The sequence below is a fragment of the Mirounga leonina genome, unplaced genomic scaffold (genome assembly GCF_011800145.1).
Source record: "Mirounga leonina isolate KUSES-001 unplaced genomic scaffold, KU_Mleo_1.0 Mir_94, whole genome shotgun sequence".
In the NCBI taxonomy this organism is placed as follows: Eukaryota; Metazoa; Chordata; class Mammalia; order Carnivora; family Phocidae; genus Mirounga; species Mirounga leonina.
Window position 1 is genome coordinate 56,070,851 of NW_023270855.1, and position 14,460 is coordinate 56,085,310.

General features: G+C 53.9%; 1 protein-coding gene and 1 non-coding gene across 2 annotated transcripts; both read left to right on the forward strand.

Annotated features, from left to right (window-relative positions):
• Nucleotides 1-523: 523 nt before the first annotated feature.
• EEF2 (eukaryotic translation elongation factor 2) lies at nucleotides 524-10,181 on the forward strand. Its single transcript, XM_034998675.1, has 15 exons — nucleotides 524-608; nucleotides 1,505-1,719; nucleotides 2,761-2,942; nucleotides 3,027-3,238; nucleotides 3,931-4,109; nucleotides 4,308-4,413; nucleotides 4,900-5,013; nucleotides 5,252-5,390; nucleotides 5,562-5,757; nucleotides 6,382-6,640; nucleotides 7,301-7,408; nucleotides 7,832-8,185; nucleotides 8,493-8,675; nucleotides 8,757-8,889; nucleotides 9,469-10,181. Exons 1-15 carry the CDS (start codon nucleotides 606-608, stop codon nucleotides 9,660-9,662), a joined length of 2,577 nt encoding a protein of 858 aa, XP_034854566.1. The 5' UTR covers nucleotides 524-605; the 3' UTR covers nucleotides 9,663-10,181.
• Nucleotides 3,795-3,859, forward strand: LOC118006138. Its single transcript, XR_004677968.1, has one exon. It is a non-coding gene; the product is annotated as a small nucleolar RNA SNORD37 (small nucleolar RNA).
• Nucleotides 10,182-14,460: the final 4,279 nt, after the last annotated feature.

The window sequence follows — 14,460 nt, forward strand, 5'->3', positions numbered from 1 at the left end:
GACCAATCTATCTTTCTGGGATAAATGAGTGATTAATACCTGCCTTCAGAAAAGGTTTTTATCTTGAAATAATTATAAGGCAGATGGTTGCAAAAATAGTACAGAGAGGTCTCGAGGATCCTCGCTCCACCTTCCCCCAGCGGTTTCATCTTACATAATAGCAAAACCAGAAAATGGGCTGTGGTACAATCCGCAGACCCTTCTCCCACTGTAAAGTACTTTTCACAGAAGTGTTTGTCATCGTGCAAGCGGATGTAGCGGCCACGATTAATACTCTCAGCTAAAACGGCGCTTCTCGCCCAAGGCACCTGAGCATTGCATTCCGGCAGCTTGCACCCAGCTCGGGGTCGACCACCGCCCCCGAGAAATCCCGCAGCCCCACCGTCGCCTGAAGGGTTAACCGGAGGAGCCCGTCCTTGCGCCTGCGCGGGGCGTTGCTTGTCGCCCCGCCCCCGCAGCGCGGTCAGATGACCCGCCCAACCGGCTTCTGCCTATAAAAGGCCGGGTGTTGACGTCAACGTTCTCTTCCGCCGTCGTCGCCGCCATCCTTGGCGCGACTCGCCTCGCTCGGGTCTGTCTGGGAGAATCCACCGCCATCCGCCACCATGGTGAGCAGCGCCGACCGGCTGGCGGCCTGGGTGGGCGGCGGGGGCCCCGCCGGACCGGCGCTCCCGGGTCTGGAGCGCTGGGGCCGCCCGGACCTGGAGGAGACATGGCGGCACCGGCGGCCCGGGGGGGAGAAGCGGCCGCCGCCATGTCTGCGCGTCGCGCCGTCCGCCGAGCCCCTGCCCCGCTTCCGGGGGCGCCGGCGCCTCGCGGGACCCCGGGCCGGGGCTGGGGCAGAGGCGGGGCGGGGGGGTTATGATGATGTGGCAGACGCTGTAAGGGCGGGCGCCGTGTGGGGAGCGGGGCGCGCCGAGCCGCCTTATGTAACGCGCGGGTCGCGAGCTGGGCTCGGTTTTCTGTCGGCTGCCGTGGGTGGGAGGACGGGGGTGGCTCGCCGGGGAAGGGCTTGCGCCCCGCGCGTCGCGCCTGCGGACCGCTGACAGCGGAGCCAGCGAATGGAGGCTGGCGCCCGTGGGGGCAGCGCGAGCTCCCCGCCCCCGCCGGTGGCCCCGCCTGACCCCCAGTGGAGGGGTGACCTTGGATTGCGCAGACGGCCTCGCTCGCGGGAAGCCCGGGAGGATCCAGCGGCGGGATGGGTTTGGGGGGGGGGAGCCCCTTCCCTCCCGCAGCCGTAACTGGGCTGCCGAGGCCTCCGACGCGCGTATGCCCTCGGAAAGCTGGTGTCACCCCTGACACTTGGTCCCCGGCCCCCATCTGGGTCGCCGCGTCTGGCGACAAGTAGAAGCGGGGTTCCCGGAGGGGGCAAGTGGCGTTTTTAAGGGGGTGTCAGCCGCCAGGTGGAGGTCAGACGGCCCGCTCCTGGCTGGGGCCTTCGCAGTCTTGATCGAAGTGCCAAGGCCGACCGGGCTGCCCTGAGCCGCCGCCTCCTGCCGTCCAGGTGAACTTCACGGTAGACCAGATCCGGGCCATCATGGACAAGAAGGCCAACATCCGGAACATGTCCGTCATCGCCCACGTGGACCACGGCAAGTCCACGCTGACGGACTCGCTGGTGTGCAAGGCCGGCATCATCGCCTCCGCCCGCGCTGGGGAGACCCGCTTCACCGACACCCGGAAGGACGAGCAGGAGCGCTGCATCACCATCAAGTCAACGTGAGCCGGCGCTGGGGTCCTGGGGAGAGCTGGGGGGGGGGGTGTTCAATTCACCCAGGTCTGGGATGCGTGGGGAGCCAGACCGCAGGCAGTACCACGGTCCTGGGGCTGCTGGGGAGGTGATTGGAGCACCTCGGGGCTGGGGTTTTGAACTGGGAGGGAGAATGCGGTTCAGTCTCACGAGGGGAAGGTGCAGCCAGCCGGTGAGGCACAGTGATGCTTGGTGTTGGGACCTGGGGAGCCTCGGAGAGGAAGGGGGTTAACCCAGCGGCCTCCCCGTGTCGGGGCCACGGTGTTCTTGGCGCTTTGGAGAAGTCGGGGGGTAATGCCACTGGCATCGAGACGCTGCCGAATATCGTGACCCGTATGTGGCCCACCCAGTGACAGTTTTTTTGGCTGTGTTGACAGAGTGAGCACCTGAAGCAGTGACCGTAGCTGCCTCTTATCTTTAGTTGGTCGTTTGTTTTGAGAGTTCAGTTGGGGGTAGTCTGAGGTTTTTGGGTTTTATTTTGTCACCTGGTCAATATTTGGAATCAGGTGTGTTGAACTTGGGAGTAACCAGAATGAAGGGGCTGGGCAGATGGTCTCCAAGGAGTTTTTCTTTTTAGGAGGTTTATTTGTTTGACAGAGACACAGCGAGAGAGGGAACACAAGCAGGGGCAGTGGGAGAGGGAGATGCAGGCTTCCCGCCGAGCAGGGAGCCCGATGCGGGGCTGGATCCCAGGACCCCGGGATCTCGACCTGAGCCGAAGGCAGACGCTTAACGACTGAGCCACCCAGGCGCCCCATGAGGAGCTGCTTTTTGCAGCTGGTACTACTAGGGAGGTGGGCCTCCCTGGGTGAGGGCAAAGCTTCTTGCTTGGGTGGGATGGCTTTTGTGTGGGAAGCCTGAATTCTGTCTGTAGGGAGTAGTAATTAGCGAGGAGAGAAAATACCTCACTGAGAGGGTTTAAAAGGCAGGAACCTAGGTTTATTCCAGGGGTTACGCTAAGGCAGTGGAGATGTGGCTTCCATCCACCCAACTTGCTCCAATCTCCTCAGGGCCATCTCCCTCTTCTACGAACTCTCGGAGAACGACTTGAACTTTATCAAGCAGAGCAAGGATGGCTCTGGCTTTCTAATCAACCTCATTGATTCCCCCGGGCACGTGGACTTCTCCTCGGAGGTGACTGCCGCCCTCCGTGTCACCGACGGTGCCTTGGTGGTGGTGGACTGTGTGTCTGGTAAGCAGTAGGTACCCGCGCGTGTAGTTAGGGTCCTGGGGCTGTCTCCCCCCCGCCCCCGCTGATGGAGACGCCTGTCCCCAGGTGTGTGCGTGCAGACAGAGACGGTGCTGCGACAGGCCATTGCTGAGCGGATCAAGCCTGTGCTGATGATGAACAAGATGGACCGGGCTCTGCTGGAGCTGCAGCTGGAGCCTGAGGAGCTCTACCAGACCTTCCAGCGCATCGTGGAGAATGTCAATGTCATCATCTCCACTTATGGGGAGGGCGAGAGTGGACCCATGGGCAACATCATGGTAGGTCATTTGCCTGCTGAAGTTGAGGGTCTTGGCCAGCTTGCTATTTGCCCCTGTGTTCCCAGTACTTTGTTCCATGTCTCCCTACGGGGAGACTCAATTCTTGCTCATACTGGAAGGGCTGTGACCTTCCTTGGTGTTAGGGTGCTGGCCCTGGGGACTATTGTGAGGCTAGGGTCTCTTGGAGACTCTTGGTAGTTCTGAAAGTGAATTTGCTGGGAATGTTTACCTATTAAAGATTTTACTTGACAGATGCATGGCGAGAGAGGGAACACAAGCAGGGGGAGTGGGAGAGGGAGAAGCAGGCTTCCCGCGGAGCAGGGAGCCCGATGTGGGGCTCAATCCCAGGACCCTGGGATCATTACATGAGCCGAAGGCAGACGCTTAATCATCTGAGCCACCTAGGCGCCCCGAGCTGGGCTATTTTTAAAGCTGGTTTCACTTAGCACTTTTGGGGGAGCTGCAGGCTAGTGGGTGGTTCTGCCTGCTGACAGTGCTCTAAGGGTTAGCGTGTGTGTATCTTGCTGCCAGAGGGAATGGAGAAGAGTTGGGCCTTAAAAATGATGACTAAAATTTCTTCACTTTGACCTGATGGCTACTGAAGAAATCTGACGTCTGAGGCCCACAGTACTCAGGGACTGAGTGCTTTCTATGCAACTGTTTCCGCTCATAGCATTTTTTTGCTTTTGCAGATCGACCCTGTACTTGGAACTGTCGGCTTTGGGTCTGGACTCCACGGTTGGGCCTTTACCTTGAAGCAGTTTGCAGAGATGTATGTGGCCAAATTTGCTGCCAAGGGCGAGGGCCAGCTGGGGCCTGCTGAGCGGGCCAAGAAAGTGGAGGACATGATGAAGAAGCTGTGGGGTGACCGGTGAGCACCATAGGGGAGGTGCAGGCGCTCTCCGCACTACTAATGCGCCTGGACGGGGATCAACTGGCAGTGGTGGGGACGGGGCTGGGGACCACCAAACGTCTGTAGGTTCCTTCTGCCCAGCTTGGTTTCCTTGGCCCATCTGGGTCTCTCCTGATCCTCCTACCGTAGTTGAGTTGGTGAATACTTCTCTGCCAGGTACTTTGATCCAGCCAACGGCAAATTCAGCAAGTCAGCCACCAGTCCTGATGGCAAGAAGCTACCACGGACGTTCTGCCAGCTCATCTTGGACCCTATTTTCAAGGTGAGCTGATGAGGGCATCGTGGATGTGCATCCCTAGGGCTGTCTGTCCTTGGGCCTGGAGGCTCCCGGAGGACCTGTTACCGATCTCCTGTGGTTGGGCAGAGCTGGGTTGAAAGGTAGGTGCTGGGGGAGGGGGAGGTAAGAGTGGTGGAGGTTCAGCCCCTAGGGCTCCACTCTGACAAGCTATCCACTGAGATTCCTGGGTGGAGGGGAGTGTGCCTCTCTGGCTGGGGGTTTGGTGGTGGGGAGAGGAGACTAAAAGTGGGGGTTTTGCTAGCAAGTTTTAAGTGTTTGTGGATTAGAACATGTTTGTTGTCTTGTAACAACCTCTTCTGTCTTTCCAAGACTTAGGCTGGCGAGGCCCTTCGTGCCTTGCTGTTACGGGAATTTTGTAGCCCTGCCCTTGCTTTGCTTATGGCTCAGGATTGTTGGGGAGGAAGCAGTCGCAGGCTTCCCAAACCCACTGCTATTTTTGTAATTTCTTAGGTGTTTGACGCTATCATGAATTTCAAGAAAGAGGAGACGGCAAAGCTGATCGAAAAGCTGGATATCAAGCTGGACAGCGAAGACAAAGACAAAGAAGGCAAACCACTTCTAAAGGTGACTGTGGGTGGGCCCTGTTGGGGGTACTTGCCGGCCCTGCCCTCTCGTGCGACAGTGGCTCTCAGTCGGAAGCTTCACCAGTCACAGCCCCATCCACCAGTGGACGTTCAGAAGACCTGTGGTGTTGGCCTCTCTGGGGGGAGCAGCTCAGAATCTAAGTGCGTCTTACTGTCACTTTGAGCAGGGGATTCTGAGGGCCATGGGTCTTGCCTGAGCTTTCCGTTTCCTTCCGTAGGCTGTGATGCGCCGCTGGCTACCAGCCGGGGACGCTTTGCTGCAGATGATCACTATCCATCTGCCTTCTCCCGTGACGGCCCAGAAATACCGCTGTGAGCTCTTGTATGAGGGGCCCCCGGACGACGAGGCAGCGATGGGTACGTGAGGTTCATCTATGATCTGGCTCCAGAGTGCTGGGCTCTGCCTCAAGAGCGGTCTGTGGCAGTGGTTGGAAGGCGCTGCTTATTGCTAAGTCCTGGGTCACGGTTCTGTAAGGGTGAGCTGCGAGGGAATCACATGTTCCCCTTTGGGGATTTTTCTCTTTTCAGGCATTAAAAGCTGTGATCCCAAAGGCCCCCTCATGATGTACATTTCCAAAATGGTGCCAACCTCCGACAAAGGTCGGTTTTACGCCTTCGGTCGTGTGTTCTCTGGGCTGGTGTCCACTGGCTTGAAGGTTAGGATCATGGGGCCAAACTACACCCCTGGGAAGAAGGAGGACCTGTACCTGAAACCCATCCAGAGGTAAGGCTCAGCAGTTCATGGGTATGTGCTGGGCTGGTCCGTATTCCACCCCACTCCCCACCTCTCCCCCACAGTGAGGGTGGCAGGATATGGTGTGGCCCGGAGAGGGTGAAGGAACTGTTACGGTGAAGGAGGGACTTGTCTGGATGAGCATGCCCGGAAGCAGTGGTCCGAGCCCTGGTTTGGACTTGGACACACACATCCCTAAGCTCGAGGTGCTGGCAGCGGTAGATCTGTCAGGTCCCCAGAGAGCCAGCGTGGACTTCAGAGGGCATGTGGTAGTGGTAGTCTCCGGGTGGGGGAAAGACTGACCCTCCACACACACAGCCCGGCTCCTTGGGGCCCTCAGGTTCCTGTGACACTCCAGGAAGCCCTGAGTGGGGTGTGGAGCCCCACAGGGGAGGTGGGAATGAGCAGGTAGATTTCAGCTTTGGTGTGCAAGAGCTGGGACTCCTTGTCATGGGAACTTGGGTTGCAAGGTGAAGTCAGGGACTGAAGCTCTAGGGGTGGGTTCACACCACCATTTCAGGCAGGCAGGACAGCCCCAGGCTCCAGAAGGAAGGAGTCCCTTTTTTGGCCATTTGGGGATTTGGTGTATTTTAATGCTTGTTCTGTCTCCCTCAGGACAATCCTGATGATGGGCCGTTACGTGGAGCCCATTGAAGATGTGCCTTGTGGGAACATTGTGGGTCTGGTGGGCGTGGACCAGTTTTTGGTGAAGACTGGCACCATCACTACCTTTGAGCATGCCCACAACATGCGGGTGATGAAGTTCAGCGTGAGCCCTGTCGTCCGGGTCGCTGTGGAGGCCAAGAATCCGGCTGACCTTCCCAAGCTAGTGGAGGGTCTGAAACGGCTGGCCAAGTCGGACCCTATGGTGCAGGTGGGTGGTGCCCTGACAGGAGGGAACCCTCCCTGCAGGAGTGTGGTTAGTTTATGGTCTACGGGGGGGCTTCTCAGAGTTAGGGATATTCAGATACTGGAAAGTCAGGTGTGTGCTGAGCACACAACTCTTCCTGGCAGAGCAGCTGTGCAGCGAGGGGGTAGTTTGGTTTGGTTTGGTTTGGTTTTTTTTTTTTAATATTTTTATTCGTCAGAGCACAAGCAGGGGGAGCAGCAGAGGGAGAGGGAGAAGTAGGCTCCTCAGAGCAAGGAACCCAATGTGGGACTCGATCCCAGGACCCTGGTATCATGATCTGAGCCGAAGGTTAGATGCTTAACAGACTGAGCCACCCAGGCGTCCCATAAGGGGGTAGTTCTTGCCCCGAAATCATTCAGTTCTTTTTCATAACATTAGATTTTTATGGGCTGTCTAGTGTAGATTGTTTTGGGAAATAATGCTGAGAACCAGCGCAAAAAAAAAAAAAACCACATGAGAGCACTTACTGTATTGTGAGCCCTGAGTTACCCAAAATCCCCATTTTTGTGGAGTCTACCTTCTCCAACTGGAGGGAGCCTGCTTTCCACCCATTCCCTAGAATTTCTGGGGATTCCTGAATGTCCTGGGGTCAGTGCCCAGGGGCTAAGTCTTGGCCCCTTGCAGTGCATCATTGAGGAGTCCGGGGAGCACATCATCGCAGGGGCTGGTGAGCTGCACCTGGAGATCTGTCTGAAGGACCTGGAGGAGGACCATGCCTGCATTCCCATCAAGGTGAGGCCTGCTCCAGGCTCAGATGGCTGGAGGCCTGAGTAGAGACTGCATAGTCAAGGGTTTTTTGTTCTTTTTTATGTGTTTGTCATATAAAGTCTGTTATTAGGAAACGGATAAAATGTGCTGTCAGGAAACAGTTTACATACGTGTTCAAAATTTTTGAGGTTGCAGCGTGAAGGGTCTGCTGCTTTCCGGATGCTAAGAAATGTTAACAGAAGTTTCTGAAGATGGCAGATAGATCACTTAGGTTTCTATAGCTAGCCTCAGGTCTGGCTGTTGGGTGCCCTAGTTTTCATCTGGTCTTGTAAGGAGCTGGGTTTGCATCTGTGTATGATGCTATGCCCATGAGTCTGAACAGGAAGACCCTGTAAATGTTTTCTTGGGAGGTCGCTGCCTGGCCTGACCTTCACGCTTCCCTTGCAGAAATCTGACCCCGTAGTCTCCTATCGTGAGACTGTCAGTGAGGAGTCGAATGTGCTCTGCCTGTCCAAGTCCCCCAACAAGCACAACCGGCTGTACATGAAGGCTCGGCCCTTCCCTGACGGCTTGGCTGAGGACATTGACAAGGGTGAGGTGTCCGCCCGCCAGGAGCTCAAGCAGCGGGCCCGCTATCTGGCCGAGAAGTATGAGTGGGATGTGGCTGAGGCCCGCAAGATCTGGTGCTTCGGGCCCGACGGCACTGGCCCCAACGTCCTCACTGACATCACCAAGGGTGTGCAGTACCTCAATGAGATCAAGGATAGCGTGGTAGCTGGCTTCCAGTGGGCCACCAAAGAGGTGAGGGGACCACTCGGTGCCCAGCTGATGATGGATCAGCTGGCTGTTGGTTCTCAAACAGGCCAGGGAGGCTCACAACCTATTGGGGGATCTTGGGGTCACTTGTACTGGGTTCCCTGTGGGCGCAGTGGGGCTGTGGTCTTGCCTTCTGGGAAGGGAGTCCTAGGGAGGTTGCGCTGGGCGGGACGCAGCAGGTCAGTCTAGGTGGAGACCAGGAGGTGTTGGTGGAGAGCTATGTGATTTGTCCTGGAAGGAGGGGCTGCAGTCGTCGCAGGACATTGATGGTGGTCTCTGGCTCCTTCTGCAGGGGGCTCTGTGCGAAGAGAATATGCGTGGTGTGCGCTTCGATGTCCACGACGTGACCCTGCACGCGGATGCCATCCACCGCGGCGGGGGCCAGATCATCCCCACTGCCCGGCGCTGCCTCTACGCTAGTGTGCTGACCGCCCAGCCCCGGCTTATGGAGCCCATCTACCTTGTGGAGATTCAGGTAGGGAGGGCCGGTCCTGTTCGTTCTTACTGCTGCTCTTTTGCCCAGCAGTTGCTTATGATAGCCATTCTTGCCTGACAGTGTCCGGAACAAGTGGTTGGTGGCATCTACGGTGTCCTGAACAGGAAGCGGGGTCATGTGTTTGAGGAGTCCCAGGTGGCCGGCACCCCCATGTTTGTCGTGAAGGCCTACCTGCCTGTGAATGAGTCCTTTGGTAAGTTCCAGCTCGGTGCATCCCTCAGACACCCACTGTCTCTGGCCGTTGGTTCCAGGGCAGAGCCAGTAGTCTGACAGGCAGACCTGGTCCAGGATACATCCGGGTTTGCCTCTAGCAAGGCCGATGAGAGCTGTGGATGGAATCTGCAAAGTGCTGGCCTGGGCCCCGCCCATTTGGACGGCGGAGCAGCAGGGCTATGGAGGACGAGTTGGGTCTGCTCGATACGCAGCTCCCTGAAATGGTGGATTTGCAGGGGAAGAAAACCCTTGGATGTGTGACTTGGTGAAATGTTAAGGTCAAGGCCAGCAGAGCGGTTGGCCTGTAGCTCAGGTTCATGCTGTGGGTGAGCAGAGGGAGGCCCAGGAATGGCCAGCACTGGCTCCCTTACGAATTAGTGGGTTTTGAGCAAGGCTTGGGTGAGGTACAGGGTTAGGTTTAACATGTGGTCTGATTGAATTGACCCGGGTTCTGTGATGTGTGTGCCTGCGTTGTCCCCACCTCCTCCGAGGCTTGGCCATGGAGGTAGTGGGAACCAAGTCTCCTGAGCCTGCTAGTGAGCCCTGTCCCTCTCCACAGGCTTCACTGCTGACCTGAGGTCCAACACTGGTGGCCAGGCCTTCCCCCAGTGCGTTTTTGACCACTGGCAGATCCTGCCCGGGGATCCCTTCGACAACACCAGCCGCCCCAGCCAGGTGGTGGCCGAAACACGCAAGCGCAAAGGCCTGAAGGAAGGCATCCCGGCCCTGGACAACTTCCTGGACAAATTGTAGGCAGCCCTCCCCTGCAGCCCACCACCCTGGTGGGACTCAGCACAGCCCCTGTACCCGGCTGACGATCAACCACAGCAACAAGCCCTCGCATTCTCCATAACACCTCGAGACTGTCCACGGGGACGCTCCACCTGACAGGTTCTGGGGCCCACTCAGTGCCATCACTCAACGTGAACACTTGATGCCGTTTCTTTCGATATTTATTTCAAGATTTCAGAGGCAACAGAAATGCCCTGGTAGCAGGGACTTATTGGCCGGTGGGGGTGGGGGAGGCGGGATGGGACACTCAACACTTTTTTCCATTTCAGAAACTCAGATGTCAAAAAAAAAAACATAATGCATTAAGAGGTTTATTTGGGTAAATGGCCCGTAGTGGATTTTCCCCCGAGGGGGAAGGAACGAGCGGGTAGACCTTTCTCTTTGGACAGAAGCTAGAAGGCAGGAAACTGTGCGGTGTCACCGTGAGCACCTCCAGCTGTATTAGTGCCATTGGAATAATAAATTTGTTATGGTGGTGACCGTGTGTGTCCATGTGACTTCCTTGGTCCCGTCAGGCTGCAGCGGGCCTCCCGCATGCCGGTATCTCCACCGCTGGTGATAGCCGTGCAGAAGGTTCGACTTGACCGTGAAGTATCTTCGGATGTCAGGCCCAGGTACAGAGGCCCATCTGGCACACAGGGCTAGTCCACGTGATGGTGCCTCTTGCGCCTGCACTGTGTAGAGGTGGCCACACTGGCCCGTGGGGCTGCTGAGTGCTCGAGGTGCTCGAGGTGGGTCCTGTGCGACCAAGGGGTTTAATCTGTAACCTGGCATTTCACTACACTTCTGGAGTCTGATGGTGCTGGGGCTGCCATGTTGACGGTAGCTGGCTTGGACAACTCTGACTTCACTGTCAGGGAAAACCACAAAAGCAAGCCACCTGCCAGGCAAATTGTCTTAGCCAACCAGATTGGTTGTTCAGAAAAGTTAAAGCTGGGGGTTAAAAGTGACACACATACCTAATAGATGTTTTTTAAGATTTTGCCAGAGCACAGGCAGGGGGTTCATGACCTGAGCCGAAAGCAGACGCTTAACCGACTGAGCCACCCAGGCGTGTATTTTAACCATAAACATTTAATTCCAGACCTTGTCTTTCTACTTCGTCACTCTTCATCTTCTTTGGATAAACCACCACCAGAATGCATTGCTTCAACAGTGATGCTGCACTGTGGTGGATGCCGTTTTGGAAATTTGTGGGGGGACTTGGGTTGTTCACCAGCTTAGGGAGCCCCATTACCATTTAGAAGGCAGAAGCCAGGCAGGGATGATGGACGTCATGAAAGCACTGGACAGCTCCACCCATTTAAGAGTTGTCCCGTGCAGTCTCCGACCCCCAGCATCTTCCAACAAAGGGTCATTCGGGTTCGAAAATGGTCTTTCGGAACCCGACATTGACACCCACGCTCAAGTACTTTTTTTTTTTTTAAAGATTTTTATTTGTCAGAGAGCGGGCACAAGCAGGGGAAGCAGCAGAGGGAGAGGGAGAAGCAGACTTCCCGCTGAGCAGGGAGCCCGACGTGGGGCTCGATCCCAGGACCCTGGGATCATGACCTGAGCCGAAGGTGGACGCTTAACGACAGTCACCCAGGCGTCCCCACACTCAAGTACTTTTTGCACTTTTTATAAACACTTACTTTTGAATACGTTTACAGACAAGTTGCAAAGGTGTTACAAAAGTATGCTAAGTGACCGTTAACTTGGTTATCACGGCTTCAGGATCCAATCGAGGATACCACATTGCATTTGGTTGTGCATTTTTATTTTTTTTAATTTTTTGGCTTTTTTTAAAGATTTTATTTGACAGAGACACAGTGAGAGAGGGAACACAAGCAGGGGGAGTGGGAGAGGGAGAAGCAGGCTCCCCACGGAGCAGGGAGCCCGATGGCGGGGGCTCGATCCCAGGACCTGGGATCATGACCTGAGCCAAAGGCAGACGCTTAACGACTGAGCCACCCAGGCGCCCCATAGTTGTGCATTTTTAATATCCAGTAATTTTGTCAAAAGATAGGGACTGTAAATTGGTAAGATGGAACTGTGCTTTAAGTTTTCAATTCTAAATTCTTCTCACTTCAGGTATTTGGCTTGCTAACACAGCACCTCTATGTCCGTGTGCATTTTCAGTTGTAAAATTCAAAAGGATTCCTTTGGTAGGGGCTGTCCTGACGACTTCATTATGTCTTGTTGTGCTTATCCCAAGCATCGATATGTTACAAGTATGTGCCTGTGTATGTTGCTCCTTATGTGTGTTTCCTTTTACTGATTTTTTTGTGTTACCCTTGTCTTTCTAGGCCAGTCATTCACAACCTGTTTAGTCTCAGGACACCGGTACATTCTAATCATTATCAAGGACCCTAAAGACCCTTTTTGTTTAAATGGGTTTTATCTACTGATACTTACCATGTTTAGAAATTAAAATTGAGAGATAAAAATATAATTTTATTTAAATACAACAAACCCATTATGTGTTTGTTAACATCTTTATGAAGAAAAGAACCTTCCAAAACAAAAATTGGAATAGTAGCCTACCTTTTTTCAAATCCCCGAAATCTCTGGCTTATTCGGGGACAGCCGGATTCTCATACCTGCTGTGTTAAATGTACGGTGATAACGTGGTTTTGGTTGGATTCTATGGAGAGAATCCAGCTTCATTCCTGTGCATGAAAAAAAGAAGCCCTTTAAGAACTGTTCTCGGGATTGTGGCTGTTCTTTGATGGAACACCAAAACTCAAGTGGTAATTTTTTTTTTAAGATATTTGACAGAGAGAGTATAGATAGGCAGAGTGGCAGGCAGAGAAAGAGGGATATGCAGGCTCTCTGCAGAGCCAGGAGCCCAACGGGCTCGATCCCAGGACCCTGGGATCATGACCTGAGCCGAAGGCAGACGCTTAACAGGCTGAGCCACCCAGGCACCCCAACACAAGTGGGAATTTCTTTTTTTAAAATTTTTTTTTTTTTTTAAGATTTTATTTATTTATTTGACAGAGACAGAGATAGCGAGAGCAGGAGCACAAGCAAGCGGGAGTGGGAGAGGGAGAAGCAGGCTTCCCGCCAAGCAAGGAGCCTGATGTGGGACTTGATCCCAGGACCTTGGGATCATGACCTGAGCCGAAGGCAGCCGCTCAACCGACTGAGCCACCCAGGCGTCCCACAAGTGGGAATTTCTTAAAGAATAATTACAGTGTGGTATTTGAGACCATATTAACGAGCTTTTCATTACTGTTAAACTCCATTGGCCCCTCTTGCACTTTGAAGGCGTCCTTTTCCCGTGCACGCTTTTGTAACATGCATTGGTCCCTTGGAAATACCGGTATACCTGAAGTTTGCTGCTCTTTCAGATTGTTGACACATCTTATTAAAAAAATATTGAAAAGTCCCATTTGTTAACAGTTTCATCAGGGAAGTGTTGGAAACTCAAGCAAGTTTTGAAATATTTTTTTTTTTGCTTAAAAGCTAAAATTTGGGGCGCCTGGATGGCTCAGTTGTTAAGCCTCTGCCTTCGGCTCGGGTCATGATCCCAGGGTCCTGGGATCGAGCCCCACGTCGGGCTCCCTGCTCAGCGGGAAGCCTGCTCCTCCCTCTCCCGCTGTGTCTCTCTCTGATAAATAAATAAAATCTTAAAAAAAAAAAATAAATAAAAGTCATAGGGGCGCCTGGGTGGCTCAGTCGTTAAGCGTCTGCCTTCGGCTCAGGTCGTGATCCCAGGGTCCTGGGATTGAGCCCCGCATCAGGCTCTGTTCAGCGGGGGAGCCTGCTTCTCCCTCTCCGCCTGCTGCTCCCCCTGCTTGTGCTCTATCTCTCTGTCAAATAAATAAAATCTTAAAAAAAAAAAAATCTTTATAAAAAAAGTAAAAGCTTAAATGTACCATTGGCAACAAATCCTGTCAATTGTTTCCCTTGAAGTGACAGATTCGGTTTGTTCGTTTTTGAGAAAATGCCATATACCCAAGTCTAATTTACTATAGTTTGTCAGGTTTGTTTTTGTTTTGTTTTTTCAAGGAAAATGATGTTCCAACTCACTAAGTGTGGGCTACGCACAAGCATCTTTCTTCCAAAAAATGCAGTATGGAAAGGGGAAGAGAAAAAAGTATTCTGGAGAAACCTGACATGGAACCAGGTGACCAAGGCCAATGTGAACAGCAATGTCATGTCGATAGTCTGGACCTGTGATACGGTGTCATGAGAAGGGCATTTGGTCTTCCTCCCTAAAACCCATCACCCCAGTCTATGGGAAAAAAAAAAAAGACATCCAATTGAGGGACATTCTACAAAATACCTGACCAGTCCTCCTCGGAACTGTCAAAGTCATCAAAATAGGAAAAAAGGAAAGTCTGAGAAACAACCAAGAGGACCCTAAGGGCTAAATATGTGGGATTCTGGAGGGGATTGTTGACACAGGGCAAGGACGTTGGGGAAAACAAGTCTGAATGAAGTATGGACTTGGTTATGAGAATGTATTACTGTCGGTTCGTTAGTTCTGACAAGTGTGCCATACTAACGTAAGATGTAATGATTGCATCTAATGTAAGATATAATTACTGATGCAATGGGTCCGGGAGAAGGTGCTTGAAGCAAGAATCCAGGCTGATGGGACAGCCTGTGCAAATCCCTGGGTGGGAGTGCAATGTTGGAAGTCAGAAGGAAGGCAGATGAGCTTGGAGTGGAGTGAGCGAGGAGAGAATGGCATGAGGGCAGGGTAGGCGGCGAAAGTCAAGACGTGGGGTCTTTCGTCAGATGACATCTGCAGTGGTTCAGGGCTTTC